The 24,027-nt window shown below is 45.7% G+C and overlaps 1 protein-coding gene across 6 annotated transcripts in view; it reads right to left on the reverse strand.

Moving 5' to 3' along the window:
• The window catches only part of TACC2 (transforming acidic coiled-coil containing protein 2), a 225,765-nt gene that overhangs the window by 189,063 nt on the left and 12,675 nt on the right, over positions 1-24,027 (reverse strand). For 5 of the 6 annotated variants that reach the window (XM_066622536.1, XM_066622539.1, XM_066622538.1 and 2 more), the window contains exons 2-4: positions 20,965-21,051; positions 8,062-8,252; positions 7,124-7,252 (exon numbers count right to left, since the gene is read on the reverse strand). In XM_066622536.1, coding sequence (XP_066478633.1) covers positions 7,124-7,252; positions 8,062-8,252; positions 20,965-21,009 — 365 coding nt within the window. In that variant the 5' untranslated portion in view covers positions 21,010-21,051. The remainder of the gene's footprint in view (positions 1-7,123; positions 7,253-8,061; positions 8,253-20,964; positions 21,052-24,027) is intronic. The other variant, XM_066622540.1, reaches the window with a different exon arrangement.

Consider the following 24,027-nt stretch of genomic DNA (forward strand, 5'->3'; position numbering starts at 1 on the left):
TTTTGTTCTCTCTAATAAGAATATTGGTTACAGTGAACAGTACTGAGAGGGTGTAACAGGGGTAGAAAGTGGGCACAATGGGGCCAAAGAGTTGGCAGACAGGGTCCAGGGAAGGGAGTGGGATTGACGATGGGCCCCAATATCATGACTGACTGATTGATTGTGGTCATGGCACTAAAAATGGTTGAAGACCACTGCTTTAGATGACAACATTGGAAAGGTATTGTAAACTAGGAGAGTGTCAGCTCCTTTTTTTCTTCTAGGGCATTTATGCCCCACAGATTAAACAATAATATGTGGGGACGAAAGGGCTGATAAATTCATGCTTTGGAAAGTACCTTTTAAAGTTCTTATTTGCAAGTCTGTATTCCCTTGTGCTTCTTGCCTGATGTATCAAAAAGTACAATTACACAGGCCTATAAAATTGAGGGTCAGAAAACTTTTTCCCAAACTTTATGGTGGTTTGATATGAATTTGGGGTGCCGATTCCAAAAATGGCATCCGTTTTGCCCTATCACGTCTAGTTTTGAAGATATAGTATATCCTCATTAGTGAATGGTTCAAGCAGCTTCCTCATGAGGAAGCTACAGTGTAGGCTTCCTCATGAGGAAGCTGCTTGAACCATTCACTAAAGAGGCTATGCCGTGTCTCCAAAACTAGACGTGATAGGGCAAAACGGATGCCATTTTTGGAATCGGCACCCCAAACATACCCAGGAATTGGTGTAACGTTTAAGGAAGCAAAATGTGTGTCGGCCTGTGTTATTTACAAGTCAAATAATGGGGAACAGAGATTCAGGTAGACATGTGACAAATGCACGAGCCCTGACAAGTTCACATTGCTAATTGCAAGTTTCTCGAAGGTTTTGATCCTAATCAGTCAGGCTTACTTCCAAGTAAGTTTGTTTCAGGCTGGGATCCAAGGTTTTACAACTAGGATGGGCCACAGCATCTCTTCTCTGAACTGCATGTTTCTACCTTGTGTAAGGTCCAACAGCTCCAAGCACATTGAGAGTGGCAACATTTTCTTGAATGTGGATTTACAAGTTCGTGACCTGTCTGGTCTCATGCTGATACTAATTTGGGAGAGCTAGGTTAGCAGACTCACTTACCAAAGCAGATTTTCAGGGGAGAAAATTTGATGTGCTAAGCGGTTTAGCCCTATGCATTAATTACAGCACACTTGAAACCCCGTCCCTCTTCATATAGCATTTGAACTCAGTTTACATGTTCCACTTGCTCATCTTACCCTTGCCGATTACACTAGCAAGGTTTCAGGGTTTTGTTGTCATTTAGACAGATGATGCCAGTAGATGCCACACACGTATCTCACTATTGGATAGGGTGCATATGGTCACGTCACACTTCATTAGTTTTTCTAATCTCCTATTCCTCCTTATTAAGGTGGACTGGAAGCAACAGGAATTTATCTTTAGCAGTGTGGCATTAGGGACTGATGTGCAGTGACACCAGTATGCTGGTGACACCAACTTAAAAATCTCTCTACCATCTCAGATAGAGAAGCTGTGGATACCTTGAGCTGGTGCCTTAGGTGAATGAAAGACTGGATATTGGGCTGAAATTAAATCCAGAAAAGACAGAGACCTCTATGGTCAGGAGACCCACTAAGTCAGTAGTTGTGGACTTCCCTATTCTGGATAGGGTTGCACTTGCCTTAAAATATCAGGTTTGCAGTTTGGGAATATTCCTGGAACCCAACCCACACCAGGGTGCTCAGGTGTCAATAATGGCCCATGGGGGCCCTTGCTTAGCTTGGGCTAGAACACCAGATGCTCCTGATCCTGTTTTAGTCAGATCTGGTTGTCCATCCCTGGCAGTCCAATCCTATCCCCCAGCAGTCCAGAGCATGCAACAGCACCAATGGAGCACACACTGCATGCTATGGAGGTGGTGGGGTTGCCCAGATAACCAGCAAGAGCTATTTTGCTGGTGTAAGTCCAAGGAAGGAAGGGGGCGGGTCTGAGCTGGGAAAAGGGGATAGAATCTGGCATGTACAACTACCGCCAAGATCCTCCCCCTCCTGCCCCTTTCCTTCCCGTTCCCCACTCCAAGCATCCAATGACCCTTCCCCCCTGCCATCCTACTGCTCTGGGGCAGGGTGGGTTCATCAGTGGTGGGCATGTGGAGATGCCAGCCATTCGCACTGGTGGTTCCGACACACTCAGCAAAGGCATGCCATTTATGACACCACAGAGGCATTTACAATGGTGGAACATGGGTTCCATCATCATAAATGCTCAGTAGGATTGGGCCATTACAGCCCAATCCTAGGCATATCTACTCAGAATTAAGTCCCATTATAGTCAATGGGACTTATTCCCAGGTAAGTACGGATAGGATTGCACTGCCTATCGCCTCTCATCTGGATACTGTCGTACATTCAATATGGGGCTGTCCTCAAAGAACATACAGAAGCCACAGCTTGTATAAACTGCAATAGTGAGACTGTTAGCAGGGGTGTGATATAATCCTGGCTACACTGGTTGTCAGTCTGCTTCCAGCTGAAATTGAAGGTGCTGGTCAATACCTTTAAAGCCCTTAACAGCTTGGTATCAAGGTAAGGATGGGCCATGACTCAGATGACTTGAACTCAAGTCACGAAAACATGTGTCTTTCGCAACTCGTGCAGACTCGTGTCAAAATGACTTGAAAAACGGCCCTGGACAAGTCTTGACGGCTGCCTATTATGGCTCATGGGTGACTTGAGTCAAAGAGGGTGGAGACCTGACTCCAGAGTCAGTGCTATCACTCCGGCACATCCCTGGATTAAGGTACCTGCCTTCCATCAAGCAAATCTGCCCAGAAACCTCTTGCACAGTCTGCAATTGCTTGCTGTGAGGCTGCAGGAGACATATAGGAAGGCCTTCTCAGTGGTGGATCCCCTCCATGAGGGCCCTCTAAAGCTTTGCCAGGCATCCTCATTTTTCTCAGTGCTTGCTAAAGACACACTTTTTTCCATCCAGAATTGTATAACTATGCTTAGTTAATTGTTTTGTTTCTGTTTCTCTTGGGGCTGTTTTTACTATGTAATGTTCTTGTTTTATTTTATTGTTGACGGTTTTTACTGTTTACTGCGTTTAAAGCAGTGTTCTGAGCCACCTACAGTCTTTCCAGAAATGAGGTGGGATATAAATGTTTAAATAAATACATAAATAAATAATCAAACCTTCTCTTGAAATATCAGTTTGTTGCTCAGTCTCACAGTCTATCTTGGCGGTGGCCCAGAAAACTGCAAATACGTCAGTTTCTACTGTTAACGATGGAGTCAAAGATCCTCAAGCACAAGCTTTTCCCACAGCCGAGAGTGGAAAAGTCCCTGTTGCTGGATCTTGGCCTGCTAACCCCTGCTAATTGGGTAAGAGGCACTTTTTCAAGTGGGTGCTCCTTTTTTAGCAGGGGGAGAGTAATTGGCCCATCTCATCCCAGCAGTGTCTGTTCTAGTGGCTGTCTGCTGGTATTCTTTTGCATCTTTTTAGATTGTGAGCCCTTTTGGGACAGGGAGCCATTTAGTTATTTGATTTTTCTCTGTAAACCGCTTTGTGAACTTTTAGTTGAAAAGCGGTATATAAATACTGTTGTTGTTGTTGTTGTTGTTGGCCAGTAGCTTTATTTGTTCTATTGCATTTAAGGGAAGTTATATGCAAGATGGGTATTTAAAATATTGTTTTTAATATGTTCTTATTTCCAACATGATTTGAAAATGATACTTCTCTCCATGAAAAAATGCAGTGGAAAATACAACTGGCTTGCAGGAAGAACCTACTACCCTGATTTATGGAAATGCTGAATAAATTCAGTTTTAAAGGACTAGAGTCCTACAGTCATTAAGTTCGGCAAGATTTTTCAAATCAAGATGGAAATGTCACTCTTCCTCACTTCTGAAGCTTCTAGTCTTTGTAGTTTCCTTCTTTCATCACTATTTCATTGAGGTTTTCTTCCCTATAGGTCCTGTTCAGAAAATACAATCTGAGTCATCACCATCCATATGTTTAAAGACAAGTATTACGTGCGTCCCCCACATACTATTCTTTTTCTTTATCACATGGGAAGTAGTTTGTTTTTTGATGCATTACAATATAGCCAATCCTAGACGGTTTTCAAAAAATTCTGTTCTACATTTGATGATTCAGCAAGCTGATTACTACATGGTTTGGCACACATTGCTTTTTTCTCAGGGTCACTTCAAATGTTATGCAATTTCCTATACAGAAAATATTTTATGTAACATTTGAAGTGGTCATCAGCTGTTCTGCTTGAAACTGGGATTTTGTCAAATCTTAAATAAGGTGAACAGTCAGTCTGTGTTCACAGGAAACCCAAGTCTGTAGACCAAGTATGTGGATAGGGAACCCAGTTATTGTATTATGATTGGGATGTGCCCTGCTCACTAGGCAGAGATGTGCCCAAGTCTCTAAGCTTGAGTCGCGACGAGTTTTGAGTCACTGACCCACAACTCGACTTGATTCACGAGTCATAGTGCACATCCATCAACACTGAACTTGAAATAATTTCAGGTCCTTTGAGTCATGAGTTTGAGTCACAAGTTGTGTGTCCTTCAGCAAAAATGCACAGAAAAAAGGAAGGAGATGGTGGGGTGTGTAAAAAAGCAAGAACACACACTAAAGAGATAGAGACTCAAGTCATTTAGGGCTCAATCCAAACCTGCACTGGAGCAGGCAAGCCAGGAGGCTTGCGCTACATCCAATGCAGGTTTGTTGGCTGAAGCGGCTCAGCCAGGGGCAAGGGGAAGCTCTTCCCCTTACCCTTGGATAAGGGCTGCTTGCCCCAATGGGTCTCCTTGGACCTGTGCCACCTCTGGAGGTGGCGCAAGTCCGAGGAGAGCTGAGCGGCTTGAAGCATAACCGCCGGGTCCCAGTCCCACCCCTGGCTCCCTGCACACCTGCCCCAGGGCCGCCTATTGCCCACCTTCCCCCCACCCAGAAACACCCCTCTCCCACCTTCTCCACGCCCCTCCACGCCTACCTTTGCCACTTGTTTCGGTGCGGGTGCACTGACACAAGTGGTGGGGAGGAAGCTGCCGCAGAGGCTTCTGCTGGCCTCCGTGCATCGGCGCATCTACATGCGCCAATGCAGCTTCCTCCCACGGAGGCGCAAACATGCTTTACAGCATGTTTGCGACCCTCTTGGGGCACTTAAGCCGGCCTTTGTGCCGGTTAGGATTGCGCCCTTAGAGTCCAGACTCTTTTTTCAAGTCACTGGCTCTGAGTCATGAGTCGACTCAGGGTCAGTGACATCCACAACTCTAGTCAACTCGAGTTGTCAAAAACAGCCACTTAGCTGTGTCAAGTGCCCATCCCTGTTGCTAGAAGATACTAGATCAGGGATGTCAAACAGGGCCAGCAGACCGGATATGGCCAGCAGAAGCTCTTTATCCAACCCCTGTGATAACAGGGCTCTCCCAGCACCACTATCAGCTGCACTCAGCTGCTGAGCTGAGAAATGACACATTGTGACAATGGCAGAAGACTGCTGAAAGACTGCTGAAAGGCAGTGCTGAGACAGCTTAATTATCATGCAGGGCACCCCTTCAACAGTGCCACTTCTGCTGAGGTGTCACTGCTGAAAGGATGGCTTGTGTGATGATTCATCCTTGTGTGAAAGGATGGCTTGTGTGATAATAGCACCATAAAAGGTGCTATGTGTGAACAGATAATAGCACCACCCCACGGCTTCTGCCAAGGAGGGAAGCAGAGATGGAAAGCTGGGAGGGAGAGAGGGGGCAAGGCCTCTGAAGGCATGGAATGGTATGGGGGAAGAGGCAGATGAAGAGGGGTGAGAAAAGGAGAAGCTGCTGAAGTGCTGGGAGAGCCCAATTTTCATGCAGGCCACCCTTTCGGAAGCACCTCTGCAGAGGTGTCACTTCACAGGGCACCTCTCAGCTGCTGAGCCGCGAAATGACACCTCGGCAGAAGTGGCGCTGCTGAAAGAGTGGCCTGAGTGATATTTGGACTCTTCCATATCTTGAAAACATGATCAAGATTTGCATATTTTTTCTTCTGTCATCTGTAGCTAATGAGTTCCTACTTGAGAACAGAGTGCGTATTTCTGGCCATCATCTGCTTAACATCACTTCCAGCTTAATGATGTCATTTCCAGCCTTCAGCAGGCACCATGAATGCTATTCAGCCTGCTGTATGAAATGTGTTTGACGCCTCTGTACTAAACGTTTACAAAGTGAAAGAGTTCACACATGAAAAGGACAAAAGCTACTCTTAATGCCACACATCTACATTCAGTGGAATTTTCCTTTCACTGCCCTTCTTAAGGCATGGACATATGTTTGCAAAAGTATATATTCTAAACACACATGGGTCAGTGTGTCTCATTCACCATGCTCATACACAATGATATCTAAATGTGATGTACACACTTGTCTTCCTATGTGCATTGGCCCATAGAGGCAATCTTTACTGCTCAAAATCAGAGATTAGAAATTGAGAGGTTTGGGCTAAAGTGTAAAAGTCCTGATCATATTTATATATAAGGATATATGTGTTTTTCGAGCCTGACACCCAAATGATAGACCACACATTTTCAGAACTATGTGCTTATGTTTAAGAGTACGGACACCCTTTCAGGAGGAGGATACAAGGCTAGCAAGATTAGCAAAAATCATGTTGCAGTGTAAAGTCCAAATGCAGTGTTGAATGCAGTGCACTCCATTTTCACCATGGAGTGAAAGCTGGAATTTCAACAAGATGCAGGCTTCATATTTGTTCATCAGTGCCATTCACCTTTATTGAACCAATACTGAAGAACAAACAATATAGCTGTGATAAAACCACCCACAGGGATTTAAATAGCCAAAGAAGCAACTATACATGCAGAAACAAGGCTACACTCTGCATCCAGAACAGGAACACCATAAACAGCTTCAAATGATATAAGTGGTGTTTTCAAATGCCAGAATAATCTTATTAACGTATCTGCGCTATGCTTTTTAGGAGCTGCCAGCAAGCAACACTGATGTTACTCAAGGCTGCATACACATGCAACATAAACAAATGCATCTTTACAAGTCAGATTGTCAAGCCCATGCTTGATATTTTGGCAAGTGGTTGTGTACACTCGGCATTTTATACCTGCATATGACTGGGGTCTGAGACCTTGAATCTTCAGTTATATCAAACCCAGTGAAAAGTAGATTATTTGGGGTAAGTGTTTGTGAGGGCTCCCATTCCTTCCAATCAGGCACTAGGGGCCAGCTTCCTCTGTCAGAAAAGGGTCAAGAAAACAGAACACCAAGAACTTCTGAAAGTAATCTTCAAATCAGAAAAAAGTCAGACCAGCATGCAACAGTTCAGCCTCAGAATGTTATCAGTATATGCCTACAAGTCTTTCTAACCACTACTATATTGTACTGCCTTGAATTCAACGCCAACAAACAATCAAGTTTGATACTAGGTCCATGTTATTTTACAGGCTGTAGTTTCTTGCAGAAGAGATGACCCCTACTGGTCTCCTTAACTGTAAAAAAAATTAAAACATTGCTAGAATTTGTTTGCCTTTCACTCTGTCTCCAAGAGTCCTAACTGAAAGACTATATCATGCATCACAGAAACAGGGAACAAGCTAAAAATGGAGAGATAGTAGCATGAATACAATGAGTGGCACATTGCAAAGAAAAAAAATGCAGGCTTGGCAAGCAGCCACTCAGGAACTGGAAAGGTAACAAACTCTGAAGTTAAATAGCACTACTAGAAAACGCAAGTGGCACTCAAGAGGTTAAGCACAACATATACAAGGGTCATCCTACCTTTGTACTCACAATGCATCCCCATAGAAGGAGACTAAAATTCTCACTTCCACATAAACATGCATTGAAATAGTATTTTAAATATTTCCCTTTTTACTGTGGATCTAAGAGCACCGCGGATATAACAGAGTGGTTAGTACAATATTATTAAATGACTTTTGAGTTTGCAGTGTTAATGTAGTTACTGTAGTGTAAATTATCTGGCCAACAGCCTACTTCAGATGCATGACATCATTCGCAATTGAAAAAGTATTCTTTGCTTACTTGGTATCTTCTGTGGTTAAGGAGGAGCCAACATTTGGCTGGAGTTGTGCATCTGCAGACGAGCCAGCCAAGTTGTCTTCTTGCCAGCTGGATCTGACTTTACTCTTTTTCTTCTGCTTTTTCTTTCTTATTACTCTTTCATCGCCAGGTAGCTGGGCTGATTCTGGAACTGGAGGAACTGAAGGAACATCCTAAAAGTGAAGAGGAGGGTGAAGGGAAGGAGGGTAGGTATTTAGTTCAGTGAAAAAGTATTTTAGAATCAACAATACCTTGATAGTAGACAGTGAAGAACAGAATTACATGTACAATCTTATCTGAACTCATCTACACAACCTACAGGTATTTCTTTTCCTTCCAATTTCACACAGACTAGAACAGAACAGTTAAGTTATAAATAATTGTAGGGAAAAATTCCACTAGGTAAAAAAAGCAACAACTCTTGTTAACCTAATTATGGTGGTCTTAAATGACCCAAGAAGAGTGTTCTTAACACTTTTTCCTGCCCAGTAAATGTTTCCCTTGCTTTATCAAATATATCAAATATGAGAGAGAGAGAGAGAGCCCAAGCCTAGGCCTGTCTACTCAGAAGTAAATCCCATTATAGTCAATGGGGCTTACTCTCAGGAAAGTGTCAATAGGATTGCAGCCTTAATTTATTCACTGGTGATCCTGGACAAGGCCAGGACTGCAAATACTGCCCCCCCCCAGGAGAATGGTGCTGCCGTCACCACCTACCTTTGCATCTGGGGGGCCTTCTGAGGGCCGGAGGAGACCGCACGCAGCCTCCTCCAGTCCTCAGAAGACCTTTGAGACCTCTGGAAGGTCTAAAACAGGGGTGTCCAAACATTTTGGCAGGAAGGCCACATCATCTCTCTGACACTGTGTCAGGGGCCAGGATAAAAAAGAACTAATTTACATTTAAAATTTGAATTAATTTACATAAATGAATTTATTAGAGATGGAACTTATGAATGAATGAAGGTCTTGCAGTAGCTCAAGGCCTATAAAAGGCCTTGCACAAAGCAAGGCTGACCTTTCCTTTGCTGCCGCTGCTGCATCACAAATATGAAACAGCAAGCAATGGAGGGAACCTTCGTCCTACAGCTCACACAAGCGGTCGAACAGTTGTCCTCACGCTGAGAGGAGCTGTGTCGGGCCAGCATGGGCTCCAGCAAGGCTCTGGAGGGCCAGAGGCTCATTGGAGACTGGGGGCTCCCCGTCGGCTGGATTGGGAGCCCCCAAGGGCCGCAAGTGGCCCCAGAGCAGGGGTTTGGGTACCCCTGGTCTAAAACATCACTCTAGTTTTCAGGTGAAAACCTGAAAACCTAAATGGTGTAAAATATCAAATCTGGGGGATTTCCCTGAAAAAAGAAGGCCATAGGAATGCCAAGGCTTGATTCTGGAAGGCTCCAAAGGAGACACCGCCCAGAGCAGTGGCAAGAAATTCATGGGCCGTAATCCGCAGGAAGATGGGAGGGAACCATTCCCACCAGGAAGTCAGGGGTGGACTCCTCCTGGATAGAGGGAAAGGGACAACCTGACCCACCAATGACAAGGGAGAACACAGGGAAAAGAAAGGGCAAGTGGAGGAGTTCCCATGGCCCTGGACTCTATAAAGCTCACTTCATGGACAGGGATGAGGTGAGCTACGTGAGGGACTGAGGGGAAGGTGGCGGTAACCTCTTAGGGAGGCCAAACTTTTAGCAGGCATGGAGGAGGAGCCACCAGGGTGTGTTAACCTGCTTCCTTCCAGTAACTCTGAGGCCCTTAACATGTGGATCCAAGGCCAAAGGGGTAGCTAACCCCCATCCAATGATGCAACCAACCACCACCAGTGACAGGCAGAGTGACCTAAACATCTCTCACTGCCACTCCCCTGTGATCCTGGGAAGGTGGGCTGTGCAATATGAAAGCAACAGTTTAAACTTGCATGTACTGTCAGCAATGTACTATATAGATGATGCAACTGAAAATGCACATTTATAACCCACACATTTTCCCTTCCTCTTCTCTAAGGAAGGTGAAAGACAGGAAACTGGAAGATGAGAAGCTGCAGACAAGCCATTATGAGCCAAGCCCCAATTTGGGGGAGAGGGCCACGGGAGGCGGGGCGCGGGGGCGTGGGGGGAGCCACTTGCAATGGCTCAGAAATTTCTGAACTGAGGAAATTTGCTTCGAAATCCTCCTTTCCATTTCGGAAATTCTTCTCCATCAAATACACACAATGCAAGTTCTTTGTGACCAAGAGACAACAGTGCCACTGTCATAAGAACATAAGAACATAAGAACAGCCCCACTGGATCAGGCCATAGGCCCATCTAGTCCAGCTTCCTGTATCTCACAGCGGCCCACCAAATGCCCCAGGGAGCACACCAGATAACAAGAGACCTCATCCTGGTGCCCTCCCTTGCATCTGGCATTCTGACATAACCCATTTCTAAAATCAGGAGGTTGCGCATACACATCATGGCTTGTACCCCATAATGGATTTTTCCTCCAGAAACTCGTCCAATCCCCTTTTAAAGGCATCTAGGCTAGACGCCAGCACCACATCCTGTGGCAAGGAGTTCCACAGACCGACCACACGCTGAGTAAAGAAATATTTTCTTTTGTCTGTCCTAACCCGCCCAACACTCAATTTTAGTGGATGTCCCCTGGTTCTGGTATTATGTGAGAGTGTAAAGAGCATCTCCCTATCCACTCTGTCCATCCCCTGCATAATTTTGTATGTCTCAATCATGTCCCCCCTCAGGTGTCTCTTTTCTAGGCTGAAGAGGCCCAAACGCCGTAGCCTTTCCTCATAAGGAAGGTGCCCCAGCCCCGTAATCATCTTAGTCGCTCTCTTTTGCACCTTTTCCATTTCCACTATGTCTTTTTTGAGATGCGGCGACCAGAACTGGACACAATACTCCAGGTGTGGCCTTACCATAGATTTGTACAACGGCATTATAATACTAGCCATTTTGTTCTCAATACCCTTCCTAATGATCCCAAACATAGAATTGGCCTTCTTCACTGCCGCCGCACATTGGGTCGACAGTTTCATCAACCTGTCCACCACCACCCCAAGATCTCTCTCCTGATCTGTCACAGACAGCTCAGAACCCATCAGCCTATATCTAAAGTTTTGATTTTTTGCCCCAATGTGCATGACTTTACACTTACTGACATTGAAGCGCATCTGCCATTTTGCTGCCCATTCTGCCAGTCTGGAGAGATCATTCTGGAGCTCCTCACAATCACTTCTGGTCTTCACCACTCGGAAAAGTTTGGTGTCGTCTGCAAACTTAGCCACTTCACTGCTCAACCCTGTCTCCAGGTCATTTATGAAGAGGTTGAAAAGCACCGGTCCCAGGACAGATCCTTGGGGCACACCGCTTTTCACCTCTCTCCATTGTGAAAATTGCCCACTGACACCCACTCTCTGTTTCCTGGTCTTCAACCAGTTCTCAATCCATGAGAGGACCTGTCCTCTAATTCCCTGACTGTGGAGTTTTTTCAGTAGTCTTTGGTGAGGGACCGTGTCAAACGCCTTCCGAAAGTCCAGATATATAATGTCCACGGGTTCTCCCGCATCCACATGCCTGTTGACCTTTTCAAAGAATTCTATAAGGTTCGTGAGGCAAGACTTACCCTTACAGAAGCCATGCTGACTCTCCCTCAGCAAGGCCTGTTTGTCTATGTGTTTTGAGATCCTATCTTTGATGAGGCATTCCACCATCTTACCCGGTATGGATGTTAGGCTGACCGGCCTATAGTTTCCCGGGTCCCCCCTCTTTCCCTTTTTAAAAATAGGCATGACATTTGCTATCCTCCAATCTTCTGGCACCATGGCCGTTTTGAGGGACAAGTTGCATACCTTAGTCAAGAGGTCTGCAACTTCATTCTTCAATTCCTTAATAACTCTTGGATGGATGCCATCAGGGCCCAGTGACTTCTTGATCTTTAATTTATCAATGAGGTCTGAAACATCTTCTCTTTTAACCTCTATCTGACTTAACTCCTCGGTCAGGAGGGGCCGTTCGGGCAGCGGTATCTGCCCGAGGTCTTCTGCCATGAAGACAGATGCAAAGAACTCATTTAATTTCTCTGCCATCTCTAAGTCTCCTTTTATCTCCCCTTTCCTTCCCTCACCATCCAGAGGGCCAACCGCTTCTCTGGCGGGTTTCCTGCTTCTAACATATTTGAAGAAGCTTTTATTATTCCCCTTAATGTTGCTGGCCATGCGTTCCTCATAGTCTCGCTTGGCCTCCAGTATCACCTTCTTACATTTCTTTTGCCACAGTTTATGTTCCTTTTTATTCTCCTCATTAGAGCAAGACTTCCATTTACGGAAGGAAGCTTCCTTGCCCTTCACAGCCTCTCTAACTTGGCTGGTTAGCCATGCAGGCACCCTCCTGGATTTAGTGGAACCCTTCTTTCTTTGCGGTATACACCTCTGCTGGGCCTCTGTTACTGTTGTTTTAAGCAGCCTCCATGCACTCTGGAGAGATTGTACTCTTTTTACCCTCCCTTTCAACCTCCTTCTAACCAGCCTCCTCATTTGAGGGAAGTCCGCCCGTCGGAAGTCAAGGGTTTTTGTTAGAGATTTGCCTGGTATTCTTCCCCCAACGTGCACGTCAAAACGAATCGCAGCATGATCACTGTTCCCCAATGGCTCAGTAACGTTTACATCTCTAACCAGGTCCTGCGTACCGCACAATATTAAATCCAGAGTCACCTGTCCTCTGGTGGGCTCCGTGACTAGCTGATCTAAGCCACAGTCATTTAGCACGTCAAGAAATCCGGTTTCCTTATCGTGACCAGAACACAAATTGACCCAGTCAATATGAGGATAATTGAAGTCCCCCATGATTACAACCCTGTCCCTCCTTGTCACCTCCCTGATCTGTTTCCTCATTTCAAGGTCCCCATCCGATTTCTGGTCTGGAGGACGATAGCACGCCCCCAGTATTACATCGCTGCACAAGCCTGGTAATTTAACCCACAGAGATTCTACGGTGGAGTCGGACCCACCTTCAATCTCTACTTTGCTGGATTCTATCCCTTCCTTAACATAAAGGGCCACCCCACCTCCAACACGCCCCTGCCTGTCCCTCCTGTAGAGTTTATAGCCCAGGATTGCGGTATCCCACTGATTCTCTGCATTCCACCAGGTTTCCGTTATGCCTACTATGTCAATATTTTGCCTTGTCACCAGACATTCCAGTTCTCCCACCTTTGCTCGTAGACTTCGGGCATTCGCATAAAAGCATTTGTACACGGAATGCCCCAGGATGCGCTGCTTATTCGCTCCTTTGTCCCCGCATCCTCTCATTGTGCCAAACCGTCTAACACATCCCATCACACTACCTTTCCCAATTTCTTCTCCTACTCTGCTTTTGTCTTGTTGTTCTCTAACCTCCCCATCCTCATCCCATAGGGATGAGGAGTCCCGAACCGGATGCCCCTCGGCTCCTGTCGGCCTTCCCCCAGGGATCAGTTTAAAAGCTGCTCTGCCACCTTTTTAATGTTATGTGCCAGCAGTCTGGTTCCATTCTGGTTCAAGTGGAGCCCGTCCCTCTTGTACAGGCCCCGCTTGTCCCAAAAAGTTCCCCAGTGCCTAACGAATCTAAACCCCTCCTCCCTACACCACCGTCTCATCCACGCATTGAGACCCCTGATCTCCGCCTGCCTAGCTGGCCCTGCGCGTGGAACAGGTAGCACTTCAGAGAACGCTACCTTTGAAGTCCTGGCTTTCAGCTTCCTGCCTAAAAGCCTAAATTTGGCCTCCAGGACCTCCCAGCTACACTTGCCCACGTCGTTGGTGCCGATATGCACCACAGCCGCTACCTCTCCCCCAGCACTGTCTACTAGCCTGTCTAGACAAGAAGTGATGTCCGCAACCTTCGCACCAGGCAGGCAAGTCACCATGCGGTCCTCACATCCGTCACAAACCCCCCTCTCTATGTTTCTAATAATCGAATCCCCCACTACAAGAAGCCCCCGACCCCCCTCCCGCCGAGGAGTATCCCAAGTGCGTTCGGATACGGGCCCATCCCCTGGAGAAGGGGTCCCCCCTAGGGGATTGTTTCCCTCCTCTCCAGGATGACGTCCTCCAGTCCCGAGACTTCCCACCCGGGCAGCCGAAGAGCTGCACGCCTGAGGTTGGGACGAAGCCTGATCGTCCCCAGAAGTCTCCCCACGGTCCTCCTCTGCCTGCCTGCGCTTCTCCAGGTCGGCCACCAAGGCTTCAAGGGAGTGGACGCATTCCCTGAGACCCTGGAGCTCCTTGCACCAAGGACACACCCATGACTTATGCCCCAGAGGCATATAATCATACATGTGGCACTTGATGCAGAACACTGGATAGCCCCCACCCTGCTGCTGGCTGTCTGACTGCATAGCTTTTTTGTTGTTGTTGTTGTTGTTGTTGTTTTATTTAGGGGTCCTTTTATAAACCCTACACTGTATAGCAGCCCTCTTCTCAAGGGAAGAGGAAGGGCAGTGTATGGGGCCCTGGTCTCCTCGCTCTGCTGCTGAACTCGCCCAGATGCTAAACTCTCGTGCCATACCTGGCACTTAGTTCCCGAGGCACTTGGTTCCCAGAGGCCACACGCGTCTGGAGAGGCCACACACGTCTTCACTGTCATGAATCTCCTGTGTTTCTCTGATCTTTCTTGCCAAAAACTGGAATGTGCCTGATGATTGGCTCATATTCTTGTCTGGTTCCACTCCTCCGATCAGGGAGTGCCACAATGTCACTCCAGCAAATGTAAAAACTCTCAGCATGCATGAAGTTGTTCCCTTCCAGCAGCCTGAGAACCCACTCGGCTGGACTCATAGGAACACCCACTTACTGAACAGGGAGTGAAAAGAGTTTGGGATTCCTTTTGGCAAGGTGACTTAGCTAAGGAAAATGTCTAGCTAGTACGCATGAGGTTTTCTGGTTCATTTCAATCAGTTTTGCAAACTCTTCAGATGGCACAAATGTCTCCAGAGTGAGGCTCCAGCATTGTGGCCCCATCTACTGGGCATTAGTATTAACTGCCCCTTTAGCAACCCTTTCCATTCTGCTTACATCTCCATTTTCCCTCAACCTGCTATCCCTTCTAATCTACCTTTCTTCTCATAATGTTGTTTAAACTTAACATACAATTGGTTCTATTTTAACTCTTGATCTGCCTGGCTCCCTGCTTATGGAGAGGTTCAGTGGATTGTCATATCTCCTCACTCTGCAGATGCTACTGCCAGGGATTTTAATAAAACCCCATGGCCATCTAGAAGGGGGGAGTTTGCCCAGATGACCTCCCTCTATCTGGTTGTATTCCCTAGCCTGGTGGCAGTGGGTGCATTCTACCATGTCTTTTCCCTATTCAGCTGCTTGTCCAACAAAGGGAAGGGGGGAGCAGGAAGAGGGGAGTGTGGCTCATTACTAGGTGCTACTTCCTTGAGTTAATTTGCATTTTCTTGAGAATCCCTTCTTGACCATGACAGTGATATTGCCTTTAAAAAAAAAAATTATACGAGTACCCAAACATGTACATACAGTGTTTTACATGGACAATGCCACACTGTGGCAGATGAGAACTTAGCCTAAATTCCTCCCCATTGCCCATTCTCAATTCCAGCCCCAGTCTTGAGATGGGAGGCGGTTCAATCATCTGGCAGTCTTCTTATCTGTTCTCAGGCTCTGTTGTCTCCTCTTTACCACTCTATCTGGGATGGTCTTCCCTGGCAGCTGATTAGCTGGCTTATGAACAACTGGCTGCAGGTGTGAAAGGAGCCCTACCCTCTGGCCCAAACATCTAGGCTTCCCACAGGAGAGGAAGTGTCTCCAACACATAGATAACTGAACCACACCTTCCGCTCATCTTGCTTTCTCTTCTGGCAAGCCTTAGCTACTGCTGAGCTGACCAGGATGCTTCTGAAATGTTTAGCAGTGGGCTTCTGATCAGCATGTGGGGAAGGCAAGATGGATGTGACAATTAAAATGGCTTGACTTGGTTTTCTTAAATTTGAAACAATATAATAAATGTACGTTGGAAAACTGCTTGAAGCTTTTTCTTAAGTATATCAATATGCAGGAAGAAAACAGGACCATGCTTCTTTTCAGTTGAAAAGGCAAATTAAGTAGCAGAGAGCAATGCACAGTTTTCCAGAATTATCACAGATGAAAGCTTTCTACCAGCTGTCTTCCCGCTTTTACAAAACACACAAGTGATTTGAGAAATGCCACAGAAGCAATTAAGCATGGCATGTATGATCCCCACTTCCATGAACGATGAGAAGCTTACAATGGGACTTACTCTGATGTAAGCATATATAGAATTGCAGTTTAAGTTTTTAAATTTTATTTCAGTCTCTTGAGACATAAAAGAAAGAAGCAAATCTACACTGTGCAATTTCTCCCTTTAGCTTATGTCTTATTTGGTACTAGTATAATGAAAGAGGCCTGCTGTTTAATTGTCAAAAGTATAAGGTAAACATGGACATATGCAACATCCCAAGTATTGTTTTACTCTTGAACTGTCTGATAAATAGCAAAGGATTATCAATGATCTGTTACAGGAAAAGGGTGCCCATATCAAAAAGAGTGGCTCCTGACAATATCTCCTAGTCACCTGGGATAAATGTTATTAAAATCAAGCATGCGTTCATAACGCACAAGATTTTATCCATGCAGGTCCTCCAAGGTTTAAGCTTCTCAGTCTGGTTTCAAAGCCCTAGCAACAGTGTCAGACACTGCCACAGTATTAAGTTGCAAACATTCTGAGTGGTCTGAAGTTTCCCAGTTGATCATCAAGCGCTTAATTACGCTTCACTAAGAAAAGATTCCAGTTATGAACTCAGAAAGCCTCCAGGGTGGGTGGAAAAACTAACAAAGATGACTGACGCAAGTGAATCTCCTTTCTTTTCTTCCCCATCTCCTTCCTGTGATACTTTCCTCATTAAACACACAGCATTTTATGGCAGTTGTTGCAACATGCCATAGTTCTGAGCTTGGCTGGAAGTCAGCTTTGAAGAGTTACACAGAATTTCCATTCCTAATAGCTCCGTGTTTACAGGAAGCCAGAGTGCAGGAATAAATCTTAGCCGGCCAGACAATAAAGCTGCTCTTCTTACCTTTGACTGTCATCACATCTCTCATGGCACTTTTCTGATGCGCACACTTTTCTGTATACTCGCTCACCCATCCACACAAAGACACCCATCTGGCCCAGGCTTAAACATTGGTCTGTTAGACTCATCAGTGCATTCACTCCAAGTCAGTGTCTTCCTCCATAAGGAGCTTAGGAAGGACCTTTCTGAGTGCAGGTGAACACTGGGAAGTGGATCAGAGGTCATCCCCATGGCATCGTCAGGAATCAGGTTTCAGATACAACTGCCAAACGGGCCGAAGAGGGAGGATGAACACATGCTAGCTGTTAAAAGGCTGTGACACAAACTAGGCCATGCAGTTTCTTGGCCCCAAACTCTGCATGTGCACAGGCTAAGTGAAAAGCAATTGTGCACATAATACCCTGCAAAGTACAAATAAAAGGATTCAGCTCTAATTGTTTGCAGCAGTCCGTTGTTTGCAAACTAAGCCCCATGGCCTGAAATGGCTCCTGCAGTGATGGTTGATTTTCACTCTGGTTGATACATTTACTAACATAATCTGCCTCTGAGGCTGGGTTTTGGCTGAGAATTCCACATGCTTGCTCTCTCTGAGGAATAAAGACATGCGCAAGCCCATCTAAAACGTGTACTCAGACGTAAGGCCCTCTCAGTCCAACAGCATCTACTCCACACATGCGAAGGACCGCAGTCTTAACCAATTCCAGACTGCAAAGTGAATAGCATAGTTCAAATTAGCTGAATGCCAGGTACAGGATTAACACTCAAAGCAACTCTCTTGTATCCTTCAGTCAATGACAGAGGAAACATGTTCTAAACGGAGTGAACAAAGGACTCGCAGGGTGATGGCAAGGAAACAAACGACTAAGGCTTTTTCACGCAATTGGATATGTCCTTCTGGAAGAATTTTTGAAATAGGATCTCCAAAACATAAGCTTTTCTGTACTGCAGAACTACAAGGGCAATTGTGCCCCAGAGCCGGCAGCTTCCAAGTGTTGTATTCATGACCTTTCAGTGTGTTGCAATATCTTCTTCTACCAAGTGTTGAACATTTATTTTTCAAAACAGGTGCACAACAGCCTGTGGCAACTTAAGCTTCTCGTGAAGCTGAGCAGGCATGAAGGATGTCTTGACCCACTCCGTTTTGGTTTGAAATTTTAAGTTAACTGTCATCAGTTCCCTGATTATTTGCTACTCTGTGGCCCTCATCAGGTATTCAAAATCAGGCTGCACTATACACCCAGAGAATGGAAGTGTGCTAGTTAACCACACCCCTGCAACAGACATGCTCTGTAGCCACACACCCAGCTTTGCTTGTCTGCAGAGGCACGTACTGGACACAGGGAGAGTTTGGATCAGCGCAGTGTGCTCCATTGTCATCCATTTTGGGAGCACTGCCACAAGAGGCAGCAGTGTTCCCCAGCCGTCACCAGGCCCCACTACAGCTGCTGGAGCAGTAGGGGCAGGGAGGGGTGAAAACTGAGTGGGAAAGAGGTGGAAAGGGGCCAGATCATAAGAACATAAGAACAGCCCTGCTGGATCAGGTCATAGGCCCATCTAATCCAGCTTCCTGCATCTCACGCTGGCCCACCAAATGCCCAGGAAGCACACAAGACAACAAGAGATCTGCATCCTGGTGCCCTCCCTTGCATCTGGCCCATTTCTAAAATCAGGAGGTTGCACATACACATCAAGGCTTGTAACCCGTAATGGATTTTTCCTCCAGAAATTTGTCCAATCCCCTTTCAAAGGTATCTAGGCAAGATGCCATCACCTGTGGCAAGGAGTTCTACAGACCAACTACACGCTGAGTAAAGAAATATTTTCTTTTGTATGTCCTAACTCTCCCAACACTCAATTTTAGTGAATGTCCCCTGGTTCTGGTGTTGTGTGAGCGGGAAAAGAGCATCTCTCTATCCACTTTATCCTTCCCATGCATAATTTTGTATGTCTCAATCATGTCCCCCCCTCAGGCGCCTCTTTTCTAGGCTGAAGAGGCCCAAACGCCATAGCCTTTCCTTATAAGGAAGGTGCCCCAGCCCAGTAATAATTTTAGTTGCTCTCTTTTGCACCTTTTCCATTTCCAAGGAGACCCATTGCAGTGTGGGAGTGCCCTATTTATGGAGGGGTAAGGGTATTTAAAACGTCTGTCCTCTCCAAAGCCAATCCATTCCCCCATGCAGGATACAGCATGCCCCTTTTTGATGTAGCTGCACCAGAGAGGCAGGCATTTCAATTAGGAGATTTCAGGATCCCCCCTTATGTAACTGGGCTCTGAGAGAGCTTGTCTCTCTTTTCCATCTCAATCCAGAAAGAGGCTGTAGCTCAGTATTTTGAACCAGCATCTGAGATCAACGATGGGCTTAATGTTGGCTGAGAAGTTTATATTAAATCCAGAGAAAATAAAGCTGGTCCAACTAAGAGAACCGCTGACCAAGGAAAAGAGAATCACATGTTTACTCAGAAGTAACTCCTACTATGTTCAATGGGGCTTTCTTCCAGATAAGTGTAGTTTAGCCCTTTGTTACATTGCTGTTGGGCTTCACTGCAATGCAGCCTACGTGAACTACCTTGGAAGACAACTTGGAAATTCCAGTTGGTAAAAAAAAATCCTGCTGCTAGTATTTTTACTGAGGCCAATTTCCAGAAGCACGTGACTCCATTTTTAACACTAACTTTGCTTCAGCCTCTGATTGCTTTGTAGAGAGGAACTCTCAATCATGTGAGCTCTCACCTGCAGACTGAAACAGTATTCTAACAGCCCAATCCTATGCATGTCCACTCAAGTTACCCCAATGTTTTCAATGGGGCTTACTCCCAGTAAAGTGTGTACAGGAGTGCAGCCTAAAACTGTAGTAAATTTGAATACAAATTGGAACCGTAGTGGGGGTTGGGAGAGAGCTAGAATTTTTTTCCTGGCTTTGTCCAATTCTCTGCCAACCAACCAAGTCCTAGCCTCACAGATTGTGCATCTGTGGAAGCGTTCAGAGTGCTTCCATTCTGTTGAGTAGCACGAATCCAGCAGATCCCCTCTTTCTCTCTTCTACCAAACATCTGCTCCAGCAGGGAGAAAGAAGGAGAGAGTTGTGACACTATGGGCACAATCCTAAGCAGGTCTACTCAGAAGTAAGTCCTATTTTGTTCAATGGGGCTTACCCTCAGGAAAGTGTGGTTAGGGTTGCAGCCTAAATGTTATAAAAACCTTACAAGGGTTCACTATATCTGCAATCAGTATGAAGCCACCATAAAAGCTTTGATGCTGGGGCTGAATGAAAGAAAAGTAAAATAGTCCTCATTATGTGCCCTGTGCCATGGGTCACCTTGGCAAGAAGGTTCTATTCCTGCCTGCAGCTAGTGCAGGTACAGTAAAGCTTCTTGACACTGCTCTACATTTCACCAGCCCTTGCTTGTTTCTTACCTAGCCTTTTTTACCAGTTCAGACTCCTCTCCACTTCCTCACACCTTCCACCACTGCACATAGCCCAACCCTGCCCATTTGGAGTGGCCTGTCAGAATCAACCCCTGTTTTGGTTGGACTATGACTTTGTCTAGCCCAGTTGATGAACTTACTTGGCTTAGCTGGCCTCCCCAACTCACACTCCTTGCTAACTTGGGTCCACACCAGTCCTCTATGAATTGGCTTCTACAAAGAGCAATCCCCACCACACCACCTGAACCCATGAAGAGCACTGGCTGCAACAAATTCTAAGACTGAACATGCATGTTACTTGAAAATACTGTATAGCAAGTCATCATTGCCCCCCCCCCCCCAAAAAAAATCTCTTTACTTATTTTGACACTTACCGTCACACTCTCCTGATTTTCTGGGTTGCTGTTTTCATTGCCCATTTCAATTAGGAGGTTTCAGGATCCCCTGTTATGTAAAGTCAGCTGGAAGAAATGAACCATCATCAGTCATCTGTGAAAACGCTTTGGCAAAGTAAGGTAACTTCCAAAAGAAAATCCCCCGTCATATGCCTCCTTAAGCTGTTCCTAATAAAACAAATCATCTCAAGGCTAGCAGTGGGTCTGCAAGTGGTTTTGCAGAGCTAGATTGAGTATGGAAACCTTGTGCCAAACTACAGAGCTTCAGAGTCCCACTTTCCAGAATTCTCCATATAAACAACCACTAGCCCCACTGCTCTAGCTGGAGGAACTGGAGACCCATAGTGGTAGGTCTATCAATCAACAATCACAATAATGGCAACCCAAGGTTTGCCAAGAACAGAGGCTCTAAATGGCTCCATTCATTACTGAAATTCTTATTCTGCCTTTCCTAGGTATTAAAACAATAAAGCAAGAAGTAGCAAAAACGCTCCATTGATTTAAAATGTCAGCTGAGCAATATAGGGTGCAATCCTAACCAATTTTCCAGCACTGACCTAGCCGCAATGCAGTGCCAAGGTAAGATAACAAACATGTCCTTACCTTGAGGAGGCCCCCTTGACTACCTCCCCACTGCAGGATGCAATGCATGCCACATTGGCACGGCTATGTCAGTGCTGGAAAGTTGGTTAGGATTGCACCCATATTCTCTGAAAACAATACTCTAGGATGGCTCACCAAAATAAACAGTTTATGTTTCCCACTTAAAAATAACCAAGGAAGGGTAGGCACCTGTTGTGCCAGGCTCTGGGCAAGGATACCACTTGGGACACTTTGTATGTGGGAGGCATGTCCTGCAGCTGTCCCCCTGATATGGTATGCTACTCTTCCACTATGCTCTAGTTTGCCTCTCCTACCTCCCTGCCTTCCCTTGTATTCTCTCTTCCAACATGGCTGTCATGCACCCCTGTCCTGAAGACCTCCCCCCATTTTCCCCTAAATGATAGAGCTCCATTCTTCCATTCCATACTATCCTCCATTCTGTCTGGAGTTCTGAGTTAATGCACAACTAGAGATTGAGATATGGAGAGAAGTGATGGATGAATGGGATGGAGAAAAGTGAAGCAGGAACAGCCCTCACAGTTACTTGCCAAGTAACTCAGCAAGAGGGCTGTCAGTTGAGAGACTCACAGTTGTGTTGGAAGGGCTTGTGAGGGGGTCTCAACTTGTGTGCTGCTGGCAGCAAGTTCCAGAATATGTAGGATAGTGGAATGTTGTATGTGCAACATTGGGTTGGGGTGGGGAGATTGGGGAGAAGTGCAGATTCAAGAAGGTCAATATGGTCCTTCTCAGCATTACCCTGGGGATCATCACAGCAGTGCGCTCTGAGAGCCAATGAAGTGTTGGTATGACACAGCTGGGAACCAATGAATTACCTCTAATTTCCATGTATCAGAGCGAATACTAGAACTCCTACTGAGTTGTATGAGTGTCATTGGCCACTGGTTTTTGTTGGTTACTGATTTATTGGGTGACCTATATTGTTATATGTTAAAATAAATAAATAAATAGTTAATGGGAATTACACCAACCCTAATGATGCCACTGCATTTAGGTTGTGTGTATGATATTGTAATTTATTCTGTATGGTCTGGTATACGAAGAGGTCCATGATGGGGGTGACACCAGGTGACGCAAACCCTAGTGACGCCTCTGCTCCCAGTCCCAGCATATTGGACTAGTGAGTGGAACGGCAGGGCAGTTCTTCTCCTTCCCACTCTCAGGAGGTGAAAGCGGAGCTGCTGCTGACCTGCCATTCTCCCAGGGACCCTCTGCAATCACAGTTATGCACTGAAATTGTTCAGTAAACTACAAACTTATACTGAATTCCTTATTCATACAGTACAAAGTTAGGGGGCCAAATCCTGACACCAAAATGAAACCATTTCTGTATCATTCTCATTCTTGACTTTAGCAAAATTATGTCACAAACAAATGTTGGATTAAACAGAGTTCAAATTAGAATGCACACACACACCCTGCTCCACTTATTGCTTTTTAGTTTTTTAAAAAGACGATAGCGGCCGTCTGCCATTCCAACCAAAGTTGGAACTCCTTATGGAAAAATGTCAGTACCCGTATGACATGTGCAGAAGCACAATGTATTTTCTTTGCTGATAATTAGAGCTAATCTTTTAACGTCAGTTTATCTCACTCTCTCCCCTGCAACAAACCAGAATATTAAAGTATACTCTCTATCTTTGCTTCAGGCTAGGATTCAGTGGGGTTGCTGCCTTGCTTTACTTGACAGAGGGGTGGCCACAGTGTGTGGAAGAGGACATGATTTGCAGGCAGAAGGTCACAGCTTCAGTCACGAGGCACGGCTAGGAAAGACCAGTCTGAAACTCTGGAGAGCTGCTCCGAGTTATTGCAGATAGCATGAAGCAAGATAGATTAATGGCAGGAGCGGCACCAAGTTGTGCCAGGCCCAGGTATGAAGACTGGGCACTTGTGGCTCCCCAACCTAACACAGCCCCCTGCAACTCCCTCCTCCTTGCCTCCTATCTCCAATGCCCCCTCATCGCTTAGTTTCTTTATCTTTCTCTCTGCTTTCCCCCTCCACCATCACCCCCAGTCAACTCTTCAGCTGAAAGCTCAATGTTATTTTTAACTGAAGCTTAATTTCACTATTGTAAATGTCATTTGTGGAAGGGGGCTGCAATCTGAATTGGAGCTGTGGTGGGACTAACTGTTAAAGCCTTCCTACCCCCTTGCTGTGGTTTTGCTGCCCCCAGCACAAAAAAAGAACCTATGCTAGACCCAGCTGCTTTATTTAGACATTGGCTTGATTAAAACATCTCAAAGCATTTCATCTGAAAACATCACACCCTCTGAGAAGCTTTATGAGATTGGCAAAGCTGCACTAGGATGATGTCACTAAATGTATACATTTGGTGACATTTTCATTTTTCATATATATATATATGTCATTATTTACAGGCATTTAAAAACACCAGTTAATTCAGCATGGTCAGTTTTTTA

This window comes from Tiliqua scincoides, chromosome 3 (assembly GCF_035046505.1).
Source record: "Tiliqua scincoides isolate rTilSci1 chromosome 3, rTilSci1.hap2, whole genome shotgun sequence".
In the NCBI taxonomy this organism is placed as follows: domain Eukaryota; kingdom Metazoa; phylum Chordata; class Lepidosauria; order Squamata; family Scincidae; genus Tiliqua; species Tiliqua scincoides.